The sequence below is a fragment of the Chrysemys picta genome, chromosome 10 (assembly GCF_011386835.1).
Source record: "Chrysemys picta bellii isolate R12L10 chromosome 10, ASM1138683v2, whole genome shotgun sequence".
Taxonomy (NCBI): Eukaryota; Metazoa; Chordata; order Testudines; family Emydidae; genus Chrysemys; species Chrysemys picta.
The window spans coordinates 50,643,891-50,659,052 of NC_088800.1; the positions used below are offsets into that span (position 1 = coordinate 50,643,891).

Sequence of the window (15,162 nt, forward strand, 5' to 3'; positions counted from 1 at the left end):
ATCCGCCTAGGCTGCCAGTGACATGGTGCAACTGTTCTCAGCCCAGCTAAACCTCAGCCCATAGGACAAACCTGGATCCAATTAGCTGAGGGTGAAAGAACTGCAGTAGTAAACCATTATGGGGCTACTACATCTACTCAGCAATAGAAATGGAACAAGGCTGGCTTCAGACACTGACGGGTAAAATCTGAGTCTTTCCTTGATCTTGTCAAAAGAATCCCGCAGCAAAGCACTTAACTGGACGGTGCACTGCCCTGAGGCCTAATTTCACCAGTGCCTGTATGGTGGCGGCGTAGGAAAGGTGGCCTGCAATCACAGGTGCTAAGGCCATAGCATGCAGGACAGAGTAGCCACATGTGTTACCTTGGTGAACCAGAGGAAGTCCTGCATGAGTAGGCAGGAGTAGGTGTCATCTATCTCCACCACAGGGATCTGATCCTCATGTGTCACCAGGATGTTGTCGTCTTTGTAGAAGATGGAGGTGAGATACAGGCCCCTGTGGGGAGAGAGGAGACAGATTTTGGGGGAAAGCCCATTATTGCTGGTAGGGTAGGTTATTTTCCAAAGGTGTCTTTCTCCCACAGTGCACACGGGAGCCCAGAAGCAGGGATTATGAGATGCAGAAAAGCAGGGAAGGTGTGTGTAAGAGCAAGGGGAGAGATTTCCTAAATGACTGTGTTTTCTGCAGTCCCTCAGAGCTCCACTGTCCCCGGTGCTGAGGGCAAGCCAGCAGCCAGCTCCCCTTGCTGACTGGCTCATCCCTGAGGATGAGCCCATCTCCTCCAAGAGCAGAAACAGTTTTTTCTATTGAAACCCAGGTTTTCATTAAGTTTTGCTGCTGTTTTTATCACATGCAGGAAGCCAAGTCCAGGCCACTTTACGCCATGACAGTGTGGTATGAGTCTACAATGGGAGACATGCTCCCAGACATTAGAACATAAGAGCGGCCCTACTAGGTCAGACCAATGGTCCATCTAGCCCAGCACTGCGTTGTCTGACAGTGGTCAGTGCCAGATGCTTCAGCTCGAGTGAACAGAACCAGGCAATTTACTGTGTGATCCATTTGCTGTCATTCAGTCCCAGCTTCTGGAATGCAGAGGTTTAGGGACACCCCGAGGACAGGGTTGCCCCGCCCTTTCACCCGCACTTACCTTTTCAGACTCTTTAAGAACTTGCTGCCAGGGTGGAAAAGGTGCTTCAGGCTTTTGGAGACCGAGTGCTTCCTGCTCTGGGGCTGGTTCTTGCAGGACTCTGGAGAACAAGGCAGCATAGAGAACAAATCGGGATGTGGGGGCGCTATTTGTACAGTGCCCACCACCACAGCATGCTGACCCTGGAAATGCTTAGTGCCAGCGAATGGTGCTGGGGTGACAGTTCTGTCTTTAATCAGAGACCAGGTATGGTGCATGGGTGGTGCAAGCTTCCCCTCATGGCCCCAGGGTTGGGTTTGACCCAGTGACCTGCAGGCGAAAGGCTCTATAGCCTGATACCAGCCCCACTTCTCTGCTAACTTGCTACATGCTTGTGAGACTTCTGCAGTTCCAGAACTCGGAGCAGAAATGCAGAGGTACAGCAAGAAAGGCTGTTCTGGAAGCCAGCAATACCAGTGATTTCAAAGGAGCCTCTGTGACACACCAGGACTGGGGTGCAGATGTCAGTCAGCCCAGAGCCTCTGGATGTTCCTCACCATGAAAGAGAACCTGGTTGAAATCTCCTCCCTCATGCTTTCACTGGCTGCCTCCTTCATGTCTTTTCAGACAGGACACTGGCAATGGCTTTGTCTCCCCCTTTCCTCTGACCCTGCTGATACCAGCAATGTACCAGTGGTTCCCAGTAGCTCCCTCTGCTAAGCAGCAATGCAAGTGGAGGGGGGCAGGCCCACCCAAAGCCATCTAATGTCTTCTGAACAGGCACCATCCCACCAAGAACAGCACTGTCATGTGCAAAGGAACATGCTGTAGGGAGGGACAAGCTGTATTGATTCTAGTGTTAAAACTCAGCTACCAGAACTACCCATCTTGTGCCTATCTGGTCTGACTTCATCCCTAGGAGCAACTCCTCCTAGCTAGTAGGGGTTGGCTCATGTGCTACCCCAGCCTGTGCTGTAGAAACCGCAAGCTTTGCATCGGCCTGCAGACCCGGACTCACCATGGCAGACACAATGCTGATGCACAGTCTTCACCTGGCTGAGAAGGTGATCTAAGGCTTCGGCTTGTCCCCTTTGCCTTGGTGCTCTCCCATCATATTCCCGCCAGTCTATGGGGAAGGAGGGTGACTATTACCCCAGTGTAGGTTTGACCAGTGCTGAAGCTGCCTCAGGTTGATGGAGCCTCAGCTACCCCCTTCCAGCTTCACAGCTAATGTTCAGGAACAGCTGTTTCCTTCTATTTTCTATCCCACCCTCCAATGCCAGGTCTCCATTAAGACAAAGCATGCTACATGGCTCTTTACCTCATGGCTGCCTCATCTGCCCACTCCATAGGCAGGAGCAAACTACCGTAGTCATGTAATGGGGTAGGGGTCTACGGAGTCTGTGAGAAAGCCTTATTTATTTTCTTTTCTCTTGCCCACAGGCCTCTCATGGCTATGCTTTCCCGAGATGGATGGGATGAAGTGAGCAACCCTGGGAGCTCAGTTAGTGACGCTAGCTGGGAGGCATTGCTGCCTAGAGAAAAAACAGAAGTCACCAGGGTGGCTCACTGGACAGGAGAAACTACATGCCTTGCATGGAATATTGGGCCAGATCCCCAGAGTATGCAAACGGATGCAGCTCTGTTGTCTTCACTGGAGCCGTGCACATTGACACCCGTGGAGGATCAGGACTGATATTTTTTAAAGCTACAGAGTATAGAGGAGGGGAGCCAAGATTCAGCGGAACAATAACACAGATGTTCCTTTCTCTTATGAATAGATGGGACAGGCAGATGTTGGAGCTGGGAGCCCATTTTGTGACGGCCATGCAAAACCTGCACTGTACCGTGGCAGCAAGTAGGCTTTGGAGACTGATCTTGGATCATTCTTCAGAGACAGCACAGATCTCTCTTTCGCTCCCCATCTCGCCCTGTCTCTCTCTCTCTCTCTCTCTCTCTGGGTCAGTTCGGGTTTTAGAGAGACACTGGCCATGGTTAGCACCCCTGTGCCATCCACCCACCCAACAGTAACTGCGAGTGGTTGGACTTTAACAGCTGTGGCCAGCAGGAGGAGATGACAAATCAAGGTAAAGAACAAGGTCGTGTCTGTTGCTGCTCTTCACTGTTTGTTTAAAAATCTTTCCAGTGTCTTCCTCCAGGACTTCCCTGGAGCTGAAGCTTCCTGAGACCAGTCAGTGCTGATAGCACAACGCACCTAGACAAATAAATAAATAATCCCTCTGGCCAGCTCCAGCTGGTTACAAGGTGGCAGAGCTACTGAGCAAGGGGGAACCAGGGCTGACTGGTCTTTTACATTAGCTGTACGTTAAATTGGTTTAAATCCCCCTGTCTGGCACACTGCTGTTTTCCATGGAAAGTTCAGCTCTGTTAACTTTGGCTGGGAGTTGGCACTATTTTTAGGAGCTTTAAAAACACCCAGGGAGGTGCCTGGCTATATTACATTGGGAACGAGAGGGATTTGTATACAGGGGAGTAATATTAAAGAAAATAAAAATAAACAAATAGTCTGTTTAACTTCAACTGGATTTATACATACCTGCTATATCGATATGCACACATATAATGCAAACACACGCACACACACACACGCACAACCTGATTCTCATTATGATAAGGCAGCTTTACACTGCTCCTGCAGTGTATTTATACATTTATACATATGTTCTATAAACAGAGCTACATCTAGATTTATATATAGATCAACATATATTTATACACACATTATACATCTACATCCAAATCTCTCTATATTATTATACACACAGATCTACAACTGGATCTAGTTCTCTACAACCAGCTGAGCGGCGAACAGCAGAGGCTAACAGCAGGAGTTTGCCTGGGAGTTCGCGTGGGGAGAGCGCACTGAGGCTTTCCTGCAGGTTTCTCCGAGTAGTTCCTGCAACAGTTGAGGAAGCTCCTAAGAGGACGGTGATATGGAAGGTGAGCGATCAGCTGTTGTAACCTGCACTGGTTGTGCCATGTTTGTCTTTCTTCCGCAGGACAGAAGTGACTTTGTCTGTACAAAGTGCAAGCTGGTCTCCATATTGGAGGAGAAGGTTCGAGGGCTGGAGAAACAAGTATCGACTCTGCGTTGCATAAGGGAAAATGAAGATTTCCTGGACAGACGTCAGGAGATGCTTCTACGGCCACAATGTTCTGAAGATTCAGAGCAGGCGCAGCAGGGACAGAAGGATTGTGAGGAGGTTTGGCAGCATGTGACCTCCAGAAGAAGAAAGAGGAGCGTCCATGCACCAGCAATGGAGATACAGGTGAGCAATCGTTTCCATGTTCTCTCTACAGGTGCTAATGCGGAGAGTGGACTAGATGGCCCATCTGAGGGAAGGGAGCAGAAGGAGACTCCACCGATTGGAAGGCAAAAGATGCACTGTCCTAGGGATGCGGGTTCCACGACCACCACTCCCAAGAGGAGGAGGAGGGTGGTGGTGGTCGGGGACTCCCTCCACAGGGGGACTGAGTCATCTATCTGCCGCCCTGACCGGGAAAACCGAGAGGTCTGCTGCTTGCCAGGAGCTAGGATACACGATGTGACGGAGAGACTGCCGAGACTCATCAAGCCCTCGGATCGCTACCCCTTCCTGCTTCTCCACGTGGGCACCAATGATACTGCCAAGAATGACCTTGAGCGGATCACTGCAGACTACGTGGCTCTGGGAAGAAGGATAAAGGAGTTTGAGGCGCAAGTGGTGTTCTCGTCCATCCTCCCTGTGCAAGGAAAAGGCCGGGGTAGAGACCGTCGAATCGTGGAAGTCAACGAATGGCTACGCAGGTGGTGTCGGAGAGAAGGCTTTGGATTCTTCGACCATGGGATGGTGTTCCAAGAAGAAGGAGTGCTAGGCAGAGACGGGCTCCACCTAACGAAGAGAGGGAAGAGCATCTTCGCCAGCAGGCTGGCTAACCTAGTGAGGAGGGCTTTAAACTAGGTTCACCGGGGGAAGGAGACCAAAGCCCTGAGGTAAGTGGGGAAATGGGATCCTGGGAGGAAGCACAAGCAGGAGAGCGCAAGAGGGGAGGACTCCTGTCTCATGCTGAGAAAGAGGGACAATCATTGAGTTATCTTAAGTGCCTATACACAAATGCAAGAAGCCTGGGAAACAAGCAGGGAGAACTGGAAGTCCTGGCACAGTCAGGGAATTATGATGTGATTGGAATAACAGAGACTTGGTGGGATAACTCACATGACTGGAGTACTGTCATGGATGGATATAAACTGTTCAGGAAGGACAGGCAGGGCAGAAAAGGTGGGGGAGTGGCGTTGTATGTAAGAGAGGAGTATGACTGCTCAGAGCTCCGGTATGATACTGCAGAAAAACCTGAGAGTCTCTGGATAAAGTTGAGAAGTGGGAGCAACAAGGGTGATGTCGTGGTTGGAGTCTGCTATAGACCACCAGACCAGGGGGATGAGGTGGACGAGGCTTTCTTCTGGCAACTAGCAGAAGTTGCTAGATCGCAGGCCCTGGTTCTCATGGGAGACTTTAATCACCCTGATATCTGCTGGGAGAGCAATACAGCGGTGCACAGGCAATCCAGGAAATTTTTGGAAAGCGTAGGGGACAATTTCCTGGTGCAAGTGCTGGAGGAACCAACTAGGGGCAAAGCTTTTCTTGACCTGCTGCTCACAAACAGGGAAGAACTAGTAGGGGAAGCAAAAGTGGATGGGAACCTGGGAGGCAGTGACCATGAGATGGTCGAGTTCAGGATCCTGACACAAGGAAGAAAGGAGAGCAGCAGAATATGGACCCTGGACTTCAGAAAAGCAGACTTTGACTCCCTCAGGGAACAGATGGGCAGGATCCCCTGGGAGAATAACATGAAGGGCAAAGGGGTCCAGGAGAGCTGGCTGTATTTTAAAGAATCCTTATTGAGGTTGCAGGAACAAACCATCCCGATGTGTAGAAAGAATAGTAAATATGGCAGGCGACCAGCTTGGCTAAACAGTGAAATCCTTGCTGATCTTAAACGCAAAAAAGAGGCTTATAAGAAGTGGAAGATTGGACAAATGACCAGGGAGGAGTATAAAAATATTGCTCAGGCGTGCAGGAGTGAAATCAGGAAGGCCAAATCACACTTGGAGTTGCAGTTAGCAAGAGATGTTAAGAGTAACAAGAAGGGTTTCTTCAGGTATGTTAGCAACAAGAAGAAAATCAAGGAAAGTGTGGGCCCCTTACTGAATGAGGGAGGCAACCTAGTGACCGAGGATGTGGAAAAAGCTAATGTACTCAATGATTTTTTTGCCTCTGTCTTCACGCACAAGGTCAGCTCCCAGATTGCTGCACTGGGCAGTACAGCATGGGGAGAAGGTGACCAGCCCTCTGTGGAGAAAGAAGTGGTTCGGGACTATTTAGAAAAACTGGACGTGCACAAGTCCATGGGGCCGGATGCGCTGCATCCGAGGGTGCTAAAGGAGTTGGCGGGTGAGATTGCAGAGCCATTAGCCATTATTTTTGAAAACTCATGGCGATCGGGGGAGGTCCCAGATGACTGGAAAAAGGCTAATGTAGTGCCCATCTTTAAAAAAGGGAAGAAGGAGGATCCGGGGAACTACAGGCCAGTCAGCCTCACCTCAGTCCCTGGAAAAATTATGGAGCAGGTCCTCAAGGAATCAATTATGAAACATTTAGAGGAAAGGAAAGTGATCAGGAACAGCCAGCATGGATTCACGAAGGGGAAGTCGTGCCTGACTAACCTAATTGCCTTCTATGATGAGATAACTGGCTCTGTGGATGAGGGGAAAGCAGTGGATGTGTTATTTCTTGACTTTAGCAAAGCTTTTGATACTGTCTCCCACAGTATTCTTGCCACCAAGTTAAAGAAGTATGGGCTGGATGAATGGACTGTAAGGTGGATAGGAAGCTGGCTAGATCGTCGGGCTCAACGGGTAGTGATCAATGGCTCCATGTCTAGTTGGCAGCCGGTTTCAAGTGGAGTGCCCCAAGGGTCGGTCCTGGGGCCGGTTTTGTTTAATATCTTTATTAATGATCTGGAGGATGGTGTGGACTGCACTCTCAGCAAGTTTGCAGATGACACTAAACTAGGAGGCGTGGTAGATACACTAGAGGGTAGGGATCGGATACAGAGGGACCTAGACAAATTAGAGGATTGGGCAGAAAAAAACATGATGAGGTTCAACAAGGACAAGTGCAGAGTCCTGCACTTAGGACGGAAGAATCCCATGCACTGCTACAGACTAGGGACCGAATGGCTAGGTAGCAGTTCTGCTGAAAAGGACCTAGGGGTCACAGTGGACGAGAAGCTGGATATGAGTCAACAGTGTGCTCTTGTTGCCAAGAAGGCTAACGGCATTTTGGGCTGTATAAGTAGGGGCATTGCCAGCAGATCGAGGAACGTGATCGTTCCCCTTTATTCAACATTGGTGAGGCCTCATCTGGAATACTGTGTCCAGTTTTGGGCCCCACACTACAAGAAGGATGTGGAAAAATTGGAAAGAGTCCAGCGGAGGGCAACAAAAATGATTAGGGGTCTGGAGCACATGACTTATGAGGAGAGGCTGAGAGAACTGGGATTGTTTAGTCTCCAGAAGAGAAGAATGAGGGGGGATTTGATAGCAGCCTTCAACTACCTGAAGGGGGGTTCCAAAGAGGATGGAGCTCGGCTGTTCTCAGTGGTGGCAGATGACAGAACAAGGAGCAATGGTCTCAAGTTGCGGTGGGGGAGGTCCAGGTTGGATATCAGGAAAAACTATTTCACTAGGAGGGTGGTGAAACACTGGAATGCGTTACCTAGGGAGGTGGTGGAGTCTCCTTCCTTGGAGGTTTTTAAGGCCCGGCTTGACAAAGCCCTGGCTGGGATGATTTAGCTGGGAATTGGTCCTGCTTTGAGCAGGGGGTTGGACTAGATGACCTCTTGAGGTCCCTTCCAACTCTGATATTCTATGATTCTATGATTCTATGATTATTTCCATATACATCATTACACATACATCTCAAGATCTAGACGTAGATAGATATCTAGATTCTACTTTTGATTCACCATAAAGCTGCTTTACACTGCTTAGAAAGTGTAAAGAGGCCTTAAAGTGAGTAGAAGTCATTTACTCCCACTTTCAGGCCCTTTTTGCCTGCCAGAGTGGTGCCAAGTGGCCTTGCTATAAATTGGAGTCAGGCCTATAACATCCAGAACCACCCTCAGAAGTCCAAGCCAGTTCACACAAGGCAGGCAGCAGCCCCCATAAGCAGTCCCCCCACGCTCGTACTTACTGGAGGGGATAGCAAAGGGTGGCACTGAGGCTTGCGGGGGTCCCCAGCCCTTCATGTTGTAGGCCGACACCTGGACATAGTAGGCCGTGCCCTGCATGGGGAAGTAAGCGGCAGTAAATATGACTGGAAAGTCTCACAGACACATAGCATTCCACTGCTCCCAGCACTTGTAAAGGAGGAGGGTTCCCTGCAGCCTTCCTTCCCCTGGAGCGTCTCCATGGCATTATCCACCCCCTGCTCCTGCTACACAGAGAAGAGTGCCATAAGCTGGGAGGGGCCAAATGAACGACATAGCCCGCAGTCTGTGCTCAAGCAGAAGCAGCTGCAGAACAGACAGTGACCTACAGCTCATGCCATGAGTTTGTCGATTGAGAGCTTTTGGGTTTTTTGGGAGATGGATGGACGGACCAAAGCTTTCAGTGCTCATGAAACAGACGATGGTGGCTCTGGTTAGAGCTGGGCACAGTGGGCCAGATTTTAGGTGCCTAAAGATGTGGCTAGGCACCTTGTGGGGTTTTCCAAAGCCCCTAAACTCCTTTGGCCCCATGTGTTACTGCCCTTCCACTCTGACCTGTAACATCCCATTGGTATTGCAGCTCCATCACTGGCCATCCACCCTGACTCACAGCACTGCCTCCCTTTCTAGTCCTACACTACCCTGCAGCTCTGTTGAAGACTTCCCCATCACTACCTTCAACACTCCTTCCTTCCTCCTGTCCCAGGCCCACACACAGCTCTGACGATGCGTTTTGATCCTGACCCGGCTCTTTAGTCCTGCATCTTTCACACAGCTCATTCAATCACACTCAATCTTTACCAGCAGCACCCCCACTATCCCAACCCAGAGCCCCCATCTGACTCTGCTAATGCACCCCAACCCTGATCTGCAGCTTCCCTTGCTACTCAAGCCTAGGAGCTGTATGGAGCAGAGATGATCAATTATGCCAGATTGTGAGTGATTTAGGGTACGTCTACACTTGCAGTGGAGTGTAGAGTACAGGCACCAGCTAGCACAGGTGTAAACAATACATGGTGAGGCACGGCTTAGGTAAGTAGAGCAGAGCGCCCTATGAACCTGAATGCTAGGATATGTACCCTACATGCTCTCCACATGCCCAAGCAATGCCTCCCCTGCCACACTGCTATTTTTAGCAGTGCAGTATCCCATGGCATCCCCAGCCACCAGAGCCCTTCCCCACGGCCTCCCCAGCAACCGGAGCCCTTCCCCACTGCCTCCCCAGCAACCGGAGCCTTTCTCTGTGGTGTGTAACTACACACAGTGCCTGTACACTACATGCCGCCATGAGCATAGACATAGCATTATAGTGAACTTCTGTGTCTAACTTTAACGTCTAGCTCCTCCTGCTCAAACTTCCCTCCCACTATAAAACTGTCTTACACCAAGACAGTAACTCCATCCATTCACTGCAGGAGTGTCTCTCATGATCTCTCTGCCCCCCTGATGAGGAGTCTCCAATGGCCTTTTCACTTCCTCACCCCTGCTCCAGATAAGACCATCGCACTCAGGCTGGGGTTTGTGGGAGAGACTTGGCACATTGGCTTAAAAGCTACATCTCTGACTCAGCTGCCATGCTTCAAGTTTGTCACTGAGCCGCACTTCTCAGAGCCATAGCTCCCGTGTTTGCTTTCTGAACTGCTCCATAACACCCTGGGAAGGAGACAGCTGACAGGCAACATGGGCCCTGAGGGTTTCAGAGGCATTGGCCCAAACCAGCCCATGATCTTGGTAAGCTCTCAGAGATGGCTGGTTCTTGTCCCCAGTTAGCTAAGGGCGTGGTTCTCAAGGCAGGGGTATGTGTACTCCTGGAGGTTCACAGAGGTCTTCTAAAAAAAGAAGAACAGGAGGACTTGTGGCACCTTAGAGACTAACAAATTTATTAGAGCATAAGCTTTCGTGTGCAGCAACTCCTCTAGATATTTGCCTAGTTTTACAACAGGCTACATAAAATGCACTAGCAAAGTCAGTACAAACTAAAATTTCATACAGACAATGACTTATTTATACTTCTCTATAGACTATACACTGAAATGCATGTACAATATTTGTATTCCAATCAATTTCTTTTATAATTATATGGTAAAAATGAGAACATAAGCAATTTGTCACTAATAGTGTGCTGTGACACGTTTGTATTTTTATGTCTGATTTTGTAAGCAAGTAGTTTTTAAGTGAGGTGAAACTTGGGGGTACGCAAGACAAATCCTCTTCCTGAAAGGGGTACAGTAGTTTGGAAAGGTTGAGAGCCAATGAGCTAAGGAATTGGTGAAAGAGTCTGATCTTTGCAGGTGGCTGAGGAATCGGCCCATGATTTGCTGGCTAGCAGGAGCCTGGGTAGAGACAGGAGCAGGGTGGGAGACAGGGGATAAATTAGAGGCCTAGTGAATGAACCTATTTTCCTTCCTGCTTGGGGATCCTGCATGCCTGGGAATTCCCTCCTCCCCATTCCCTCACCATGCAAAGTAGCCCAGGCCATGACATGGAAGACAGATGCCTTCCAGTCCCCTGAGTATTTATCGTTTCATGGGATCTAGAGGTTATATGGAAGATGCCACCCATAAGGGTAAACTTGTGGATCCCATCCTGCCTGTGAACAGGGATAAGCCATCCCCTCCCAGGGGGTGGTTTGGGGAGAGCTGGGTCACTTCCCCAAACTGCTAGCAGCATGACAAAGAGCAGGAGTCCTGCATGGCACTAGGGCTGAGGGGCACATTGATCTGGAGTGCTGTACCCAGGATCTGCAGCAAATGTGGCTGCATGGCTGCCCAGAGGAAAATCGGAACCAGCATGCCTTCTGGCTGCCCCCTTCCTGGAGAGTGCTGCTCACTGTCTCCACTCCCAACAGCCCTCTAGCTGCAATGGAAGTGGCAGCAGTTTTGCACTGCCATGACCTCTTCCCCCAGTGACCTTTCCACCCCCAGGGGCCTGTGCCTTACACTGGTATAGACCCTGCACTGAATATAGTGCTGGGCTCTCAGTTCAGAACCATTCTCTAGCATTAACAATGAGTCCTGCACACGCCTCTTCCATTAACCCTGTGCCCTGCAGCTAGTAGTGTCAGGTAGGGAAGATCACTGCATACATATGTGTTCAAATATGCATAGTGGCGTACGGGGCTGGGCTGTTCAGTCTCTTGGCTTTTTAAGGCTCCTTCTCCTTTGTTTTGTCTATTGGAGAAAAGCACCACGGGTATTTGTGCAAAAGAGCAAAGGCTCAGTACCTTATTTGCGGGTACAACTGGCAGTTTTTGGGGAGCCAGAGAGGCAAGTACCCACATGAGAACTCATAATTCAAAAAACGGAAGACGCACCTTGCCTCTATTTGGAAAATTTTGCCCCAGACTGACTAAATATGGCACCTGTAATACAGAACCCCGGGGGAACGCACTCACCACACGGCTGCTTGGAGCTGCAGGGGGCTCTGTGGCTCCCAACGTGGTGCCATGCCCACACAGCACAGTATGGGTAATACCTGGAGAGGGCACATATGGGGTTTTGTGCAGGGACTCATTCAGGCTGAAATTCACCTGAGTGGAGCCAGGCCCCTGTGGGGAGTAATCCTGGAGAGGGCGATGCCAGCTAAAGAACAGGCTGCGGCCTTGCTCAGCTGCCCTCAGATGACTCTAGTACTGCCCCCACCTGGGCAGGACAGCTCTGCCTGCGGCCTGTCACCCCTCTTTACCCCTCACACGGCCTCGTTGCCATGGCTCAGAGTGAAGGGATGTGGCGCCGTGCTCACTTACCGACATGAGCCCCTGGATGGTGAAGTGCAGGTTCTTTAGTTTGTCGATCACCACCTCCCCGAGGGGAGGGGAGAAGGTTGGGGAACAGCTCCACTCAACTGCAAACAAAGAGAGCCCCACGGCCTTGTCAGTCATTGAGAGGCATTCGTGAACAAGGAGAGGGATGTAGCGCTTGGCAGGCAGACTGGGTTAGCTTACAGTGCCAGGCTGCCATGGACGGTACAGCTGCTGTAGGGGGATTGACTATGAAATCAAAGAACTAGATACAGCCAGGCCAGCTGCGTATGCTGCAGAGATGTCTGAGAAAAGGCACAGCGGAGTGAATGGGAGAAGGTATGATGTGGATTGGAAACCAACTGCCTGGAGAGCCCCCAGGCATTTGGCACAATACAGGCACTCCCGCGGGCTCGATTGTATTTCTGGACATAGCAGAGACTGAGCATAGAGCATTTGGGGAAAGAGATGGAGAGGAGACAGACAGGCTAAATGGACAGACAGACAGACGAGCCCAGAGATAAAAAGAAAGACACATGGATCAGACAAAGGCAAGAGAAAGGCATAGAGGAGGAACAGATAAAGTAGATTAAACATCAGGATTTGGTGGTGCCTGGTAAAAGAAAACCAAAGATATTAGAGGACACACCAGATTGAAAAGGAGGGATCGGAAATCCCTCTGCAGGAGCAGGTGCTAGCGCCAAATGGGCCTTGTTCCTGTGGGATCCAGAGATCAACCCGAGGAAGAGACAGGGTTGCAAAGTTCAGCTCCAGACCCAAACTTCTCCTCTGTCTGGGTGTGTACGAATCCTGGTTCAGCCCGGAGTAGGGTCGGGCCAGCTGCAAAGTTCAAATATATAGACAAACTTCCTGACGTTTCCAGGGTTATTGGACCAGGGTTTTGCTAGGGGCCCATCCTGAGTTGGAATTTGAGATTCCCTCACACAAGCTTAATAATGTCATTACAAACATTATTCCTGTGGACATTAATGCCCATTAATGCCCAGTGTCTGGTGTCAGTTAGTAGTGACTGGAAAGGGATCATCAGCAATAACCAGGCTGCCACGCAACTACCCTGTGGACTTTTATTCCTTATCAACAGTTGTGTTGAAGAAGGGGGGAGGGAGGCAAAAAAACCCTTGCCTCAAGCCATAGCAGAGATCACTGGTCCGCAGTGAAATCACAGGCTCGGATATCACAGGAACTCTTTCCATCTATAGTTCCCAAACACTTTAGTACCACTATCACTGTACAGATGGGGAGGGGAAAATGACTCACCCCAGATCACTGAAAGTCACTGGCAGAGCTGGGAATAAAACCCAGCTCTCCTGATTCCTAGCCTGGTGCCCTAACTATCAGACCATGCTGCCTTCTACCCCTGAGCACGGGAGCATTAGGCCTGCCCTGTTCTGGTGTCCTGTAGGGGCCACGGGCGCGTGGCTCTCCCATGGCCTCACCTTTGTATTTGGTGACAACAGCTGAGTTGATACTTAGGGGCTCCCCGAAGGTAACCTGCACAGAACTGCTGCTGGCCACAGACAGGTGCACATTAGCGGGTGGGTCCGGCGCACCTGGGAACAGAAAGGACAGGGGTAGGTACAGAAGTGTCCAGTCATGGGGAGGCTCAGGGCGGAGTGCACTCTGCTGTGACTATCCGGGAGAGTATCAATCTGCAGCTCCCATGGCAATCCCCCCAGCTCCATGCAACCCTCTTCCCCGAGTCCCACTCCCCAGCCATGCACCACTTCCCTCCTGCTCCTTGTGCTGGTGCTTGTCATCCCCACCCCATGCAGGCCCATGGGGCACTCACAGGCATGCTCAAAACCAGCTTTCATGCGCTTGTAAAGCCGGTAGCGCCACTCCCAGGACTTCAGCTGCTTCTCCTTCTCTGAGCAGTCAGTGTTGGGCGTCTCATTCGCCACCTGTGCGGTGAACTCGTTGACTCGCTGCTCTGCCTCCCGCACCAGCGTCGTCAGATGTAAGGTGCGGCTCTCTAGGCTCACGACTGCCAGGGGCAGGGAAGTGAGAGGGAAAGAAGACAGGACAGTTAGGTTGAGCCCACTGCACGCAAGCCCCCAACACGTCTTTGATTCTACGCTGCACCCTGTGCTCCTCCCTTATCTACACTGTGATATGTCCATCAGCTACTTGGCCTGATTCACATCCTCCAGGCAGCATCATCGGCAATGGCCATGACCAATGCCCCAGAGCTACCTGGGTTCAAATCCTCACTCCCATGCACACAGCTGGAGTGAGTGGGCTTTGAACAGGGCTTTAGGAGGTGATCCCTGTGCTGCCCCTCCAGCCAGGAGATCCATGTAATCACAGATCTACGGGCCAGGCTGCCTCCCCATCCCCACCCCTTGGTGTAGTGTCCCAGACTAGCGCTCATGTCCTTCCCGCAGGCTGCAGGAGCTGGCCTATGGCTCCAAACTAAAGCTTTCTGGAGAGTAAAGGGTTGTTGTCTATTCCCAGGCACTTGGCCACTTCCCAGGGCAAGTGGCAGGGTGAGCACCCTTGAGACAGCCTGTTCCCACCAGCTCCCCTGGCCCTATTACACAAACTCAGCTGGCTTGGAGAACTGGGATCAGCTTCTGAATGGCTGGGTGCTGATCAGGACTGACTATGTTCTCTGACCCTTCTGAGATTCACCCACCACTATGCAATGTGCCTGCTCTGGAATACCCCACAGTCCAGGAAAAGTGGGAGTCGTGCTGTTTGTCTGCAGAAGGCAACTGTGATCATTCTTCTATTACCCCCTTAAAACATGAAGCCAACCCCTTTCCCTGCCGCTAGCTGGTATTTCCTCCTGCTCAGAACAGAGGCTGTTGTATGAAATGAGACCTCCATCAAGCCAAGCAGATGAGTCAATAAGCTGCAGCACAACCTGCCTTCAACTCTCCCATCTGTGAGAGTGATTTGGCTTTCTACATGGGATGATACCTTCTGATATTCACAGCTGCTCTAAGCCATGTCCACCCTGCCCAGGGGAGCCTGCGGGCTTTCCTGACTCCACTGAAG

The 15,162-nt window shown here is 50.7% G+C and overlaps 1 protein-coding gene across 26 annotated transcripts in view; it reads right to left on the reverse strand.

Annotated features, from left to right (window-relative positions):
- LOC101934605 (ankyrin repeat and fibronectin type-III domain-containing protein 1-like) overlaps positions 1-15,162 on the reverse strand; it is a 615,848-nt gene that overhangs the window by 15,361 nt on the left and 585,325 nt on the right. For 25 of the 26 annotated variants that reach the window (XM_065558676.1, XM_065558669.1, XM_065558677.1 and 22 more), the window contains 7 exons: positions 13,952-14,146; positions 13,599-13,712; positions 12,148-12,245; positions 8,387-8,477; positions 2,149-2,256; positions 1,152-1,251; positions 364-496 (listed from right to left, as the gene is read on the reverse strand). In XM_065558676.1, the coding sequence (XP_065414748.1) occupies positions 364-496; positions 1,152-1,251; positions 2,149-2,256; positions 8,387-8,477; positions 12,148-12,245; positions 13,599-13,712; positions 13,952-14,146 (839 nt within the window). The remainder of the gene's footprint in view (positions 1-363; positions 497-1,151; positions 1,252-2,148; positions 2,257-8,386; positions 8,478-12,147; positions 12,246-13,598; positions 13,713-13,951; positions 14,147-15,162) is intronic. The other variant, XM_065558681.1, reaches the window with a different exon arrangement.